This window comes from Podarcis liolepis (genome assembly GCF_965112155.1).
Source record: "Podarcis liolepis genome assembly, chromosome: 4".
NCBI lineage: Eukaryota > Metazoa > Chordata > Lepidosauria > Squamata > Lacertidae > Podarcis > Podarcis liolepis.
This window is the reverse complement of record NC_139558.1, coordinates 52,387,925-52,403,274: the sequence shown is the minus strand read 5'-3', so window position 1 is coordinate 52,403,274 and position 15,350 is coordinate 52,387,925. Positions and strand designations below refer to the sequence as shown.

Here is a 15,350-nt window from a genome sequence, read left to right as displayed (position 1 = left end):
GCATTTTGGTGCATTGCAGATGCTTTAGCTAACGCGTGCCAACAGTAAATTTGTATTCCAACCAGCAGGAGGCAGCAAAGATTGGTCCCAAATCACCTTTAAGTCTTGACTGAGCTTCTGGTCCTGTAGCTCCCTTTAGTCTCTATAGTGCCAGCCAATCACAGGTGCAAGCAAACTCCTAGCTGCTACAGTGACTCAAACCTCCATCCAAATAATGATTTCAGCCAGGAAGGATAGAGCCACCTACAATGATTTTAGCCAATAGGAATTGCAGTTTAGGAGCTCTTGTAGGAACTTTACTACAAAGGTTAACAGAACATATGATATGATAGCCATCTTCAAATATCTCAAGGGCTGTCAAATGGAAGATGGTGCAAGCTTGTTTTCTCCTGCTCTAGAGGGTAGGTTCTGAACCAATGGATTCAAGTTACAGAAAGAAGATTTTGACTAAACATCAGGAAGAACTCCTGTTTGACATTGGAACGGACTCGCTTGGAAGATGGTGGACTCTCCTTCCTTGGAGGGTTTTAAGCAGAGGTTGGGTGGCCATCTGTCACAGATGCTTCAGATGAGATTCCTGCCTTGCAGGGGGTTGGACTAGATGGCCCTCAGGGTTCCTTCCAACTCTACAATTCTATGATTTCGTGATTCATCCTGGAGCATTTACCAGAACTATAGTCGAGCACTTGCAAAAGCAACCAACCAGCTCTTTGATTAACAGAATAATAACGTATTTACTGGTGGATTTATACTGGAATGTCCACACATCTTCCACTTTATTAATTGTTCTGTGATGAGTCCCCAGTGCTACCACATTACTGCCTTTGGAAAGGGCACTCTGGCACAGAACCAAAAGTAGAACAACCCCCTGCCTTGCACATCCTGGAACATTTGTGATAGAAAAAATTACAGGGTTTTAATAGGAAGCTATGAGACAAAGCAGCATGCCACCCTGAAACTTTTATAGGTGCAAACAGTCTGGAGAGTGGCATCACATATAGAATCACAGTATAGTCAAGTTTCAAGGGACCGTGAGAGTCATTATTCCAACATTCTGCAGTGTAGGAAACTTTCGCCCAACATTGGGCTCGAACCCATGACCCTTATCCTTGAAGGATAAGAAGAAAACTAGAGATTGCTTAATACCATCACGAGCACAACTCTTCATGAATGCATAATTAAAAGGACACATGGAGGGAGGCCACAGTGTACTCTTTTGAAGTGCATAATTTGTATAGGACTATTTCAGGGACCAGGTAGAGTGGGTGGGTGTATTCTGTATGGGGCGTTTCTGGCTGGGAATCCAATAGTCTCCTTCCCTGCTAACAGAAAACTACCTTGAATGGAAACCATCTCCCACTCAGCCATAGTCACAGCTCCCCGCCCCTGTATGGAGTAATATATTGTATTGACACAGGCAAGTCAATTTTTCAATGTTTCAAAAGTAAAATGATAAGAAATTCATACCGTCCGAATAAGACCTACATTAGAGGACCAAGTCCTGTCTTTGCTGTTATTTTTTGTCTGGTGAGGTGGCATTCAGGTTAAAATCCTGGATTCTTCCACTGTTTTCTTTGAGCTGCTTTCAGTTCCATCATGTGGGAGATAATAAAAAAATGACTTTCAAAACGAACCAGCAAGCTCCATTTCTGAACAATAGAATTGTGTCTTGGGCTGTGACTCACCTCATTCCCTGCCAAAATGGAATGTGGGAACCAGCTTGAGTCTTGAAGAATGATTGGGTGGAATATTGCCTGCACATTTTTCTCTTTCTATGTACGTAGGTTATGTTCTTATGCTTAATTCATTAATTCAGCAATCATCAGCATATTATGGCACTGCTGAAATAATCGCACTGGCTGCCAATTAGAGGTATGAGTTAAGTTGAAGGTGCTGGATCTGGGGTACAAAGCCCTAGGTCATCTCACCCCTTATATACCTAATTGATCACTGAGCTCTGCAGATAGGGGCCTTCTGCAGATTCCACCTTATTAAGAGGTCCATCCTGCGCAATAAAGGAATTGGACCTTTAATATGGTAGCCCCTTCCCTTTGGAATCTCACCCTCTGCCATTTAATATCAGATAGGTATCATTTCTGTTGTCTTCGAAACCTACTGAGGACCTTCCTCTTTCAACAAACCTTTTATGTGGAAATCTTACCACAGTCTGCATCTGCACTGGAACTATTAAAAAACTTTTTATAGGTGAAATGTTTTTAAACTGTTTGTATTATTTTTTTATTATTTTTATTTTTTGGCAATACATTCATTTTAATGGCTGAAATGGCTGAAATTCTACCCAATAGGGTAAGCTTCATTCTTCCCCAAATCTCCAACTCTTTTTTAATCTCTTTCCACAATTTAATACAATTATTTTGAAATAAATTGAGATTTCTCACCGACAGCCAAATTCCTAAATATTTCACTTTCTTAACAATTTTTTAAAAAAACTTTTTTGTGTTTTTTTAAAATATATATTTTATTCAGGATTTTCTTGTTTTACAGAAGTGTAGTGCCTTGTATTTTTTTTTTCATGTAACATTTTTACAAATCCATTTCATTTGTTGAGGCATTAGGGGGAGAAGAAAAGAAAAAAGAAAAAAGAAAGGGGGGTAGATTATTTTTATAAAAATAAAATAGAATTGTTTTTAATATCAACCTGCTTCTAGAATCATAGAATTGTAGAGTTGGAAAGGATCCGGGGGTGGGAGAGGGGCATCTACTCCAACCCCCCCCCCCCAATGTAGGAAACTCCACTAAAGCATCCCTGAGAGATGGCTATCCAACCTCTGCTTAAAAACCTCCAACAAAGGAGAGTCTACAACCTCCTGAGGGAGTCCGCTTTACTTGTGTTTTGCACTAGTTTTATGGTTGTAGTTGTTTTATGATTGTATATTTTACTGTTGCAACCCATCCTGGGACCTTGTGGTGAAGAGCAGGTAAGAAATAAAAATAAAAATGAAATAAATCAATAAAAAGATTTATGCATCTCATGCATGTGTAATAACGTGCTTTTGAAATGCTCAGTAGTTTGTGATTTGGCTCCTCTGGAGTTTGGGGAGCCTGGCACTTTATTGTTTCACTTCACTAGTGGCCTGACTGTAGCATGAATTGTGTGAAGCCCACTCTTTGGCCATTAGGCCCCCGCCCTTAGCAGCTTTGAAAAGGATGGAAGCCCTCCAAGATCCGAGATGCAGCTAAGGGTTGTACAGTGGTACCTCGGTTTTTGAACGCCTCTGTACTCAAACGTTTCGGAACTCGAACGCCAAAAACCCGGAAGTAAGTGCCTTGGTTTTCGAATGCGCCTCAGAACTCGAACAGGAAACGTGGCTTTTGTTTTGAGTTTTCTGTGTTGAGGCTTGTGTTTTGAGGCTTCCGCTTTCGGTTTTCAAATGTTTCAGAAATTGAACAGACTTCCAGAATGGATTATGTTCGAAAACCAAGGTACTACCAAGTCTTTGGCTTGTACTACTTCTTTACTCTACCTTTTCCTACTGCACAGCAGAGGACCATGGCGAAGAGAATGTTGGGGCAAACTGAGGGATTCATTATTTTCCTCAGTAGCAATTGAGGCAGTTCTGCAAAGTATGGGGGAACACATGAAGGTTGTTATGTCCCTCCCACCTCCCCTGACAGGGTTCTTGTGACTTTAACACAGTATAGAGTGTTAGGCAGCAATATAGCAGATAGAGTATGTTCTCTTCCCACATAGAGATGCAGTAAGGGGGAAAGTGGCAACAGCTGAATTTTTCACATGCCATACTAGTCATGAAAGTGCTAGAGCAAGGTTTGATCATTTTGCTTCCTCCCTTTTAAAAAGAATCTCCTGGTGCCTGCTGAGCTGCACATTGCTTCATTACGGCAATAGGTGTCGTCGTTTCCACACCTATTTGGTTGGTCCTGTACCTGCCTTTTTACTTTATGTTTTGATGGCATCTGTTAATTATTAAAAACCATGGAATATGTTCATTGGTTGCACACCTGAGTCATATCTTTTTATGAGATAAAAGGTCATTGCAAACAGAGTCGCACAAAAGCCACCTCAGAAACCAGAAGTTGCAGGAAATGCTTTGTGTGGGGCCTTCCAGAGGAATAATATAGAAGCCAGTTGAGAGTTAATCGGAATATTTGGGTGTGTGGCTATATGAGGAGTTACTTGGATGGAAGAGACAGCAATGAACAGATTTTCTTTCTCAGAAGAGACTAAGGTTTTTCATGTGACAATCTACTGGTAAGAAGGTAAGGAACTCTCAAGCCTATGATAGTCAATTTAATATGGGTGAATGACTGCAAAATGGGTTTACTGATAAAGAATCTGCGGTTATGTAATGATATTTAGAAAAGGATGTTTGCTCTCCAAAGTTAAGTTAGCAAAATCCAAATGTGAACAGAAAGTAGGAAGTACGATAGTGTAGAGGCCTCTACTTTTGAATGTTACTTGTTTGGCACAGTCTTAGGTATGTTTACTGTGTATGACAGGGCTTAAAACTTAGTGAAAGTGCTGACAGTTGCAGCTTTAATTTATATGTCTAATCAAACACATGTGGAGAGCAACTACTATATAGAAACGTATTTTTCTGTTGATCCCATAGCTCTGAAATAGTCTGCAAATGATCCTTCTTGGTTAATGAAAACCCAGGAAATGAGCTTGGGTAGTCCACCCCTATTGGGCACGTTGATCTGTTATCGTACAAGAGGAGATGCTTAGCACAATGGCAACTCCTGCCTCAAATAAGGAGAGTAAAGCTATCCCAAAATAATTGTAGCTTTCTGTTGTGAAAAACATTTTTTTCCAGTTCTAAAAAAAAATTGAGCCACTATGGCCTAGTTTTGATGGAAGTTCCTGTGGCCCTCCTTCCCTAACCCTAACCCTTTTTGACACCTACATCACTGAAATACATTTCCAGGCAACAGTCTTATGCATACTTACAATTAAAAGAGTGAGTCTCTTTTAATCAGAGGTGTTAGCATTTACATTCAAGTATACATGCATAGGATTGTATCGCCCATCCTCTGTGCTGATAAATCTCATCTTTTTGCTGTTTTATGCAATGTAGGTTTTTAACAATTAGACAGCAACACCAGCAATAATAGTTGTCGTGAGCTGAGATCTGATTTATGTTTAGCCCTTCTGGGCATTTCTTTGAATGAGGATTGCTATTCTTAAAAAGACTTGATCACATCAGCAGCTAGGATAGATATCTCTTAGCACTGGAAAAATATGGAATCATGTCTGGACAATCAAAGCTTGTGGCAGCTTGGCTCTTGAAAACACACTTCAGCAGGAATTTTTTGTAGCTTATGGTGGGAGGTGAATGATCACTTTGCTGAGGGTTTGTTGCCATTCGTATTGTGGATTTAGTAAGAGTTAGAATTAAATAAGGTTTGATTAAACTGTGCCAAACACTAAAACTCCCTGGATTTAGTTTATGCTAACAACCTAGGCCAATCTGGCATAGCTGCTAAGAGGGGCCATTAGCAGGGCACAAAGGCTAGTGATGGCCCATCAAGGAAACCATCAAAGGGCAAGACTGCAGGACCAGGAGGGCTTCCTCCTTCAGATGTATGTGTTAATCTGCAGGGAAGGAAAAGGTTTAAGATTTCAGTGCTGGATTATGTAGGCTGATGGAAAATTGTGGTGTTTTGCAAGAGGTCTGAAAAAGTGGGAGAGAAAGGGGGCCAACAGAACTCCCAGTGGGCTGGCTGGAGCAAATGGGGCAGGCAGGTTCCCTTGTTTGTAGACCTAAGCCTGCTGCTCCTGAGAGAGGAACAAATAATCATTTTAAGATGTGAATGCTCTGAACCCTCTCTGCACAGTAGATGACCAGCGTGGATAGCTCAGTTGGTTAGAGCATGGTGTTGATAATACCAAGGTTGTAGGTTCAATCCCCGTATGGGACAGCTGCTTATTCCTGCATTGCAGGGGGTTGGACTAGATGATCCACAGGGTTCCTTCCCACTCTACAGTTCTATGATTCTATGATTCAGGTTGTATATATGTGTAAATAAACCAAATATCATAAAGACACTGCCGCCTCCACTGTGCCTAATTGTCCAAAAGGGAACACAGGCCCTGTGGAAAGCATGCCATTGCCAAGACCCCTGGAATCTCACACATCTTAGAGATTGGATGCTTACATGAATCCAGCCCAGGAGTTTTTTTCACAACTGCTCACCACATTCCAGAAGGATGTGATCTCTTCTTAATAGTCAAACACGTCATTTAGTGACTGCACATATATGTATGGTTCTCTGTTTATAATCTAGGAAATATACTGCTTTGTTGTTGTTCAGTCCATTTGAAGCATGATTGTTTTTGTCTTTGGATTTGCAACTTTGAAATACTTGATAAAAAAATATGTGTTTTACAGCAATGAGCTGGTGTCCTTTTCTTTTAGGTTCATTGGAAGAGCTTGCTAAATGGATAGATATCGGGAATGGATTTGGCTGGCTTTCAGTCTTTTAGTCTTGCTAACAGGTATTATTACTCTTTTCTCATTTGCCAATCAAAGTGTAACTTGTTTGCTTAGCACTTCTTAGGCCACCTGTAACTCTATAGAATGCTGAAATACTAAAGCTAAATTTGGCACACACATTCAGGGTGTCACATTTTAATAACAACCCAGCCCCTTCCTCCCTACCAGTTCTCAGTGGGAGAAGGAAAATGCAAAATATTACTCGATGCAAGACTGAAATGTCGTATGGAAATCATTTAATATGGATAGTAAGCTTCCTATACCTCCATTAATTGTTGTCCACATGACTTTTTCCTCCAAATCACTGCCTTCCCACACTTCCCCCTCAGTAAGTCTGGATTTTCTCATACCCCCTCCTTTTCAGAGTATCCCTGTTATGAGAAAATCAGGACTGAGGAAGGGGAAAGTATGGGAAGTGGAGATTTGGAGGAAAACATCAAAGGATAATGGAGAATTGGGGGAAGTACAGAAAGCTTACTATCTACATTAAATTACACTATGGACGAGCCCTTTGTGTGCACATTGAAGGTCAACATTCTGAATTTCTATTGTAAATTCTAACTTGACTTCCACTCTGTTTTCATGGAGGCCAGGAAAGATGCAAAGCAGAATGCAGTGCAATAGCTCCCTTGAAGACTGACAAGTTGGAGTAAGAGATGTGCATGTTCAGGACACAAGGAAAAGTAGGGAAATTGAACACAATTCAGGGTATCCCTTGAAAAGCAAGCTACTGACTGAGAGCTGAAGTGTACTTTCAGTACAGCAGTCTGCATTTCAAGCTGAAATCCTAGCTCAAGTCCCTATGCACTTTGGGTCAGTAAAGATGTCAAAGATACAGCCTCCCTTGAAGTCTTCAGAACAAAAGGTCACGTGTACATTTTTAACATCAGCTGGTTATTATACCTCTGCAGGTGTGTCTTTGCGATTCATTTCTTCAACTTCTCAGTCTGCATTTTTTTTTTTGCATTGCTGTAGCTGTTTAGCTCGTGTCCCATGTGAATTTTTTGATACAAGTTTGTGAGTTTTGAAACTTCTTATGATCCTTGAGCATTAAAATGCAATTTAGTACAAAGACGATGATCCCTTTAAGTCCCTTGGGTAGTTTATACAATATGATGGAAAGAATGTAATTATCTTGGCTTATAATGCCAGCATACTTGGAGTATGGTCATTAGCAAAGGATAATAAAAAAAATGAGAAGTGTTCTGGAATTGGTTCACACTGATGGGAATTACGCTACTATGCCACCTATTCAAATGACTCTTGTAGAGTATTTAGGCTGTTGTGCAATTCTTGGCTCTTGGAAAATCACATGCCCTTTCTGGTAATTATTTCTTTAAAGAAAGTAAAAAAAAAAAAAAAAAGATTAAGCCCAGTTTTGCCAACATGAGGATTTATTAAAGTCGTTGTCAATCAATCCACAGAACTGAGCACAAAACTTTGAAAAATTAACTCTTGCAGATCAGTGTGTCAAAGCTGTACAGGATGGATTAAGAAAATTCAAAATGTTTATCCTGAAAGCTCTATAATGGAACAGGCAAGGGCAGCGCTACCAAATGAGCCACAACTACAGTGGTACCTCGGGTTACATACGCTTCAGGTTGCATACGCTTCAGGTTACAGACTCCACTAACCCAGAAATAGTACCTTGGGTTAAGAACTTTGCTTCAGGATGAGAACAGAAATCTTGCTCCAGCAGCGTGGTGGCAGCAGTCAGCCCCATTAGCTAAAGTGGTGCTTCAGGTTAAGAACAGTTTCAGATTAAGAACAGGCCTCCAGAACGAATTAAGTTCTTAACCCGAGGTACCGCTGTATTCTCAGGATAGGATGAATCTGCTTCTAGGCACCTGGTTGTTTAAAACCAGTTTAGGTCCAAAATGGGAATGCTTCGAACCAGAACTCTGGGATTCATTAAGCAACTGCTGTCAGCTTAAACTGAGGCAAGACCTTCCCTCTGTTTTCAAGCACAGGGCAAAGTTACAATACAAGACGACCGATAGCTTTTGTTTCTAATGTTCACAGCAAAGGTTCTTCAGACGTTGTACACACTATCTGGCATTAATCTGTGTTACCAGTACATTAACCAACTTAAATGCCTGCTTCATTTTTTTGTTCACATGGACGTTTAATGCTCCTCATGTATTTATGCAGAAGGGTGATGTCAGACCTATATACATTGATTTTTTTAACTGTTATCATGATGATTTTGTAAGATAAGCTAGAAACACCCTTATTGACTTTGGTGTTGGTTTAGTTTCAGTTCCTGAGTGATTTTCTCCCCCTCTCCTGTTTTGCAGATACTGGGTTTGGCTACTCCATCATAGAAGGTCCCAGAAATTTAACCATTCTTGCTGGTTCAGTGGCTCATTTTAACTGTACAGTGTCAGAAGGGTATAAGATTTTGATATGGCTTTTCAATGGAACCCCTATATTGACTGTACTGGGTAACGGAACACCTGTTATAACAAATCAGAAATACAATCAGGATGGTTTTCACAATGGTACCGAGTTCACTTCCGGACTCAAGATTTTTGATGTCCAGCTACATGATTCTGGAGAAATAAAATGCAGCCTCCAGAACTTTCAGGAAGATAAATACGCATTTCTTTCTGTTCAAGGTGTGTATGCCTTTTTGTCATCCTTCAGTTTTAAGGAAAAAACATTTAGGCCAATTGCAAGAGTAATTCATACTGAGATTGCTCTTTCCTATTCCTTCTATACTTCCTTCTCTCAGCACTTTAAACAGTATTGTGGCATTTAAACACTAATAGATGTGCTGCAGCGCAAGCCTTTGTGGACTACAAAGCACTTTGGTAGACAAATAGCATAATTTTCAGTTGTATACCCTCCAACATTCTGACAATTAAAATTGGGCTGCAGGTCCTTTGGTGCCGTGCTCCCATGCAAGCCAATTGAGGCTTCCCAGTCCCATGTCTCTGTTGCTGGCAGCAGCTCCCTCAGGAAGCGGCAGGCCAGCACCTTCACCTCCTCTTCCCTGTCATCATCTTCATCTTTGTTGGCTTCTTTTATGCCTCTGGCAGGGACAGCATCAGGCAGAGCAGGCATGGCCTTTGGGTCTGGCTGGGGCATCCTGGTTTATACCACCAGTACCTCCTCCATGGGCTCCAGCTCGGCTGCCTTCATTTGCGTGAAAAATGTGCCTCTTTTGGTGCCGAGCTCTCATGGGAAATAGCTGACTTGTGCGAGAGCTTGGCACCAAAAATGAGACATCCATTCAGAAGCCACGATGTAATCTGTAATCTGCAATTCTGGGGTGCCCTGGTCAAATCAGAACTGTTGGTGGGTATGTAATTGACATGTGTTTTTATATATCTCAGAGAGAGAGAGAGAGAGAGAGAGAGAGAGAGAGAGAGAGAGAGAGAGCGCATACAGATGGCTGTAGCATCCCCTGCTTCTAATGTCATAGCAATGCTACCATAAAACTAGTGGTTAGTGGATACTAAGCCAGCATTTGGGAATCATTACAATAGACCCTCATCAAGATAACAGATGCTCCTTTTGACAATACTGCCAATCAGCATTGTTTAGAGCCCAAACTTTTTTCAAAGAGGACCAGATTTGATGAAGTGAACATGCATGAGGGCCAACCACAGGTGTTTAGCTTTTTTTAGGATTGAAGTTGTTGAGCTTTTTAAAGGATTTTACTCCAGGACATATACTGCCACCAGGGCCGGATTAAATCAACCGGCAGCCCGGATTAGGCCCCCGAATTGGACTTTGGACATGCCTGGTTTAGAGAATGCATATAGAAATGATAAATCATCTCTCGGCTCTAAAAATTTGCCAAATGAAGGGTCAATCTGCAGTGTGGCATTTTCAAAATTCTTGATAAATCTAATCCAATGCATAATTCTGTAGTTCAGAAAGATGCATCTATCAGCATGGCTGCAAAGCTTCAATAATTATCTTCCAACAATAATCTGGGAAACCTGCTTATGTTTCTAAAGCCGCTAATGGGCTGTTAGAAATGCTTTAAAGGTTACTTTTCCAACATGGAGATCTGGGTTTCAAATTTTTTTTGGGGGGGGGGATGTAATTCTCTTGGTGGCAACATGAAACCAAATTGAGAAAATAAATTCAGCCTGGCCCTATAAAAATGTGTAGTGTAAACTATTCTGAAGGAAGAAAAACATCTTCTTTTCCCCAAACAGTTAATGGATCTTTGACTATCAAAGCTGGCAACTTGACAGTAAGAGAGAACCAAACAACTGAGATAATTTGTGAAGCTCTTGGATGGGCTCCTGCTCCACAGATTTCCTGGATGGTAAATAATATTACATTAGATAATTCCATGTACATTACCAACCAGAGTCAAGGATCAAATGGCTTGTACAATGAAGAGAGCATCTTAACCCTGACACCAGTGACCAATAGCACTGTGACTTGCTTTGTCGCTATAGATGCACTCCCTGAGCCACAGAATACAACTGTGACACTTACTGTGTATCAGCCTCCTTCAAGTAAGTGACTATCTTGCGGGTACACTTCTTTCTTTCTTTCTTTCTTTCTTTCTTTCTTTCTTTCTTTCTTTCTTTCTTTCTTTCTTTCTTTCTTAACATTTATTCAAAAGTTACAATACAGCTTTGTCCACTGCCATAATATCACAAAATGATTACTCCAGTCCTCAATCCCACATCACCATCATGTTCAAAATCTTTAATTTCTTGTTATGCAATCTACTATACATGGCTGAAAGGTACTGTACTTGGCTTTCGATCATGGCTAAAATATTGGTGGGACATCCATTCAGACTATATGAAATTTGGTGAGTTTCATGAAGATGGCTCTGGAATGGCCCTAGCTTTGGCCCTCTTGCTTTTGACAGCCTACAACTCCCATCATCCTTGACCATTGATCATGCTTGCTGGGGCTGATGGGTTACAGTGCACAAACACCTGGAAGGCCACAGGTTCACCATCCCTACTCCAGGTGCTTCCATGTCCAATTATTAATGTACCAACTGTAGAGTTGGGATCTTCTGCATACAAAGGAGGCGTTCTGCCACAGAGAAATGATTCCTCCCAAAGTTACACATTGATTTTTATTATTGGCAACCCTTAGTATGTTAAATGAGGCAAAGACGGCTGATAAGAGGCAGAAGTGATTGCTTTATTTACCTCAGTTGTTAGGCAAGGTTTTCTGATCATAGTTTCCTGGTCATAGGCTTCCACTTTGTACTCCATTTGTGCCAGTACCTTGGGGACCCATTTCCTTGTGTGTTTCTGTTCTAGAAATGACCAGAGTAGATGTTTCTAATTACTGACTAAGCGAAACAGAATCCATCAGGAAGATTCTGTTTTGTGGGTGATGGGGGAATTAATAAACCCTCTTGTCTAGCTGTCACTCTGAAGAAGCAGCCATATTCAGTTGCCATAGTGACATGATGTAACTCAGAATGGAAGAAAAGCAGATGTCACAAAGTGCAATTACGGTGTACTTACTGATTTATCTAGGAACATTCTTCATTTTATTCCCCGAGAAGCTGTTTGTGCAGGAGGAGAAACATGTGAGTTGTCAGGGTTGGAGTACATAAAAATCTTTTAATGATTAGGCTGAAATTGAGATATGTCAGCAGTAATGACGAAAACCGCCTCTCCTCTCTCTTACACACATTACTTCATATGCCATTTCATAGTTTCCTGACAGCTTTCTTTAGTGTTTTGTGTGGTCACCATTCATCGGGCTGAAGGAAGTTTCAATGGGAGGGGGAGCCATCTATTACAATGTAGAAGCATGCACTTCAGTCACCAGAATCAGGCCTGTTCTCCTTGGAGGAAGCGTGAAGAACACTTAAACTGGTGAAGTTGTGAAAGCAGGTGGTGGAGGTGTTGGCTCTTGCCAAAAGGGCAATGGAAGATTTTTGATATTTTAGGACTCAGAAGTGCCCCATAGAGTACACCTTTTAAAGTACAGTGGGCCTGCCACTTACACTCACCTTACTTCTGCTATTGCAACCTTATGCAGGTGGGGGAATAAATCAATGGAGTGGTGGGACATTAGGATGTCTTTGGTCCCTTCCTCCGCCGTCTCCAAAGACAAGGAGGGGCTTAAAGTGCCAGCGCAGCGGCAGGAGAAGCCATAGGTTGCTGTCAGGCGAGGGGATTTAAGTTTAGGAAGAGGCATGGCTATTCTGTTGCTTCAATGGTCCAGTTCAGGGCTCAGACCTGGGACATAGATGCCTAGCTAGCTACATAGCAGGAATGGTGTGTATATCCTTTGCACCTGAGGAGATGCTGTAATTGAGTGCCTTACCAATAAAGAACTAACACTCATTTGTTCTCCTTGTGCTGGGTGTGCTCAGGACAACATACTAGTCTCTGAGTATGAGAGACGTCAGGGGTGCCGTATTATGGGTTTGGTATCCTTGGAATGAAGGTGACTGGAGACTGTGATGTTTTGGTGATATGTTTTTTATTTACACATATATACAAGCTAAGAGGAAGATGAAGAGGCTCACAGCATTAACACTCAGCCTAACGGATCTAACTTGCCCGTTTGGGTTCAGGTTTCTCTCTGAGTTAGGGCTTTGGGTTCAGCACAGAGTGCAAGGCCATGTAGGCACCCCCATTTATTTTGTGAGCAGTATGCTCCCACCACAGGTTTGGGAAGTGGTGTACACATGACATTAGTCAAAATCCATATACATCTTGCATCTAGCCTGTCATTTCTTAGGAAATAGTGTGTTTTGATGTACCCCCCTGCAAAAACTAGCTATATCCAAATTGAGAAAAAGAACCACCTACCTGAATTTTAAGTAGGTAATGTGTACATGACCATCTCCATGTCATCCCATCTCCACTCTAGCTCACACCTTGCCAATTGTTCTCCTACACCTAGGATAAAGTGTCTAGTTGTTTCTATGGCAACATAGCCAGATCTTTAGTCATGTAGAAAGGAGGCTTAGCAGGTTTGACTAGGGCCATTAACTTGACAAAGAGACTGATTTGACCACTGCAGCAGTTCCTTTTACAACAAAATCCCATCTTACAAACAGAAAAACTAAGGGCTTAGAAGGAGCCCCAAATGGCAAACCAACCAACCAACACCCCACCCCCCGCCCCCCGCAATCCTGCAACACTATATAAAGTGGCAATGCTGCAGTGGGAGTTTAATCAGATCTTTCATACATTTAACCCAAAGATTTAAAGGGAAAACTTTGGAAACTTGAGGGTTTAATGTGTAAACAGCTATGGTGTGTTTTGCACAACAATGCCAATTATAATCAAAAGCCTCTCATCTGATGTGGTCTATAGCTATGATAATGCTTTTAAGATAGATGAAATATAAAGCCACTGAAGAGGACTGTTCAGATGAAACGCATCTGCTGAATTAACTTTTTAATTGGATGCATAGTTTATTAGACTAGGAACTAATTTTCGCCCACATATTCCCTTCTCCTGCCTCTTCCATGCCACACTTTCCCACTACAGCCAAATTGGCAACTATGTCTATTGAGTAGAAACTGATGCATGAAGTCAGAATCTGTTGAAATAATAAAAATAAAATAATAATGTATCTGGCAAAGACTCTTGGACTTCTAGAAGCCGCAACAGGGTAACATTACTTAAGAAAGCACAGCAGTCTATGAGTAACTCATTAAATTCATAGGGAGACGTGCATATTTTACTGTGCTTCTTAACATTTATTAATTTTTATCTAGTAGCAGGCGATGACGGACGAACTCGAACTATAATTTTAGCAGTTGTATTGTCAGTTGTTGGTTTCCTCCTCCTGATCCTTATTATTCTGCTTATTATCTGCTGCTGCAAAAGAAGGAAAGGTACGTGGGCTCTCTGAACCATTTTAAAACATGGAATTATTTAGGGAGGGAGATTAGGTCCAAAGAACTGACTTTTGTGACAGTGGCAGATTTCTACTTGTATTCTTGATAAATGTAGATACGAACACTAAAAATAACCGGGAGAAAGACTGGGACTTAAACACTGATGGTGAGGAATGGAATTCAATGTGGCATAAATTCCCTTATAAATCAACCTCAATCAAATATAGAGAAACAGCCTGGACCAGAGGGGAAACTGTTCCTCATAATCTGCTGTTAAATTTCTTAATGGCATACAATCCAGCGGTGAGCAAATTGTAAATAAAAAGCAATTGGAAATGACAAGACTGTTTGAAATGCACTCTTAACTGTTTACACATCAAGCCCTCCGTTATTGGCACAGCTAATTTGAGAAGTTGCTTTCTGCAAGTGCAGTAGTATGCATAAAAAGTAAACCACTCCAGCCAACACCAGGGCACACACTGCCTCTGTTGTGCTTGCTCCCTGGCACTGTGGCCAGGTCATTCTCTTCAAACACAGGTCTTCCTGCACGGATAACCCTGGAGTTTCCAGCAAGCTGCTCTTCCACAGAGCCCCATTCTGTTGTGGGGGAAGGAGAGGGTGGCAGCTGGATGCAGTCTTGGAGTGCCTTGACTTGAATAGTCTGCTTGCAGCCTGTTATAGAAATAGTGGCACATAGGTGCAAGGATAATAGGGTGGAGGGTGATGGATGGTGGGTGGTGATTGGTGTCCCATTGAGCCACACCCTGCTTTCCATGTGCAAAGGGAGCAAGATTGCAGCCCAAGTTTCAGAGGAATTTTCTGCAGAGTAATTACTTCTTTTTGAGATATACAGTAGTACCTTGGTTTTCGAACAGCTTAGTTCTCGAACGTTTTGGCTCCCGAACACTGCAAACCCGGAAGTAACTGTTCCGGTTTGCGAACTATTTTTGGAAGTCGAACGTCCGACAGGGCTTCCGCAGCTCCCTGCAGCCAATCAGAAGCGGTGCTTGGGTTTCCGAACGTTTTGGAAGTCGAATGGACTTCCGGAACGGATTCCATTCGACTTCCAA

At 41.3% G+C, this 15,350-nt stretch overlaps 1 protein-coding gene across 7 annotated transcripts in view; it reads left to right on the top strand.

Moving 5' to 3' along the window:
- Positions 1 to 15,350, top strand: part of IGSF5 (immunoglobulin superfamily member 5) — a 41,336-nt gene that overhangs the window by 6,515 nt on the left and 19,471 nt on the right. Inside the window, exons 1-5 of one of the 7 annotated variants that reach the window (XM_083498794.1) lie at positions 4,015 to 4,239; positions 6,399 to 6,478; positions 8,774 to 9,094; positions 10,649 to 10,957; positions 14,158 to 14,277. In XM_083498794.1, coding sequence (XP_083354920.1) covers positions 6,421 to 6,478; positions 8,774 to 9,094; positions 10,649 to 10,957; positions 14,158 to 14,277 — 808 coding nt within the window. In that variant the 5' untranslated portion in view covers positions 4,015 to 4,239; positions 6,399 to 6,420. Of the gene's footprint in view, positions 1 to 4,014; positions 4,240 to 6,398; positions 6,479 to 7,231; positions 7,388 to 8,773; positions 9,095 to 10,648; positions 10,958 to 14,157; positions 14,278 to 15,350 lie in introns of those variants that run through there. The other 6 variants (XM_083498799.1, XM_083498795.1, XM_083498793.1 and 3 more) reach the window with 6 other exon arrangements.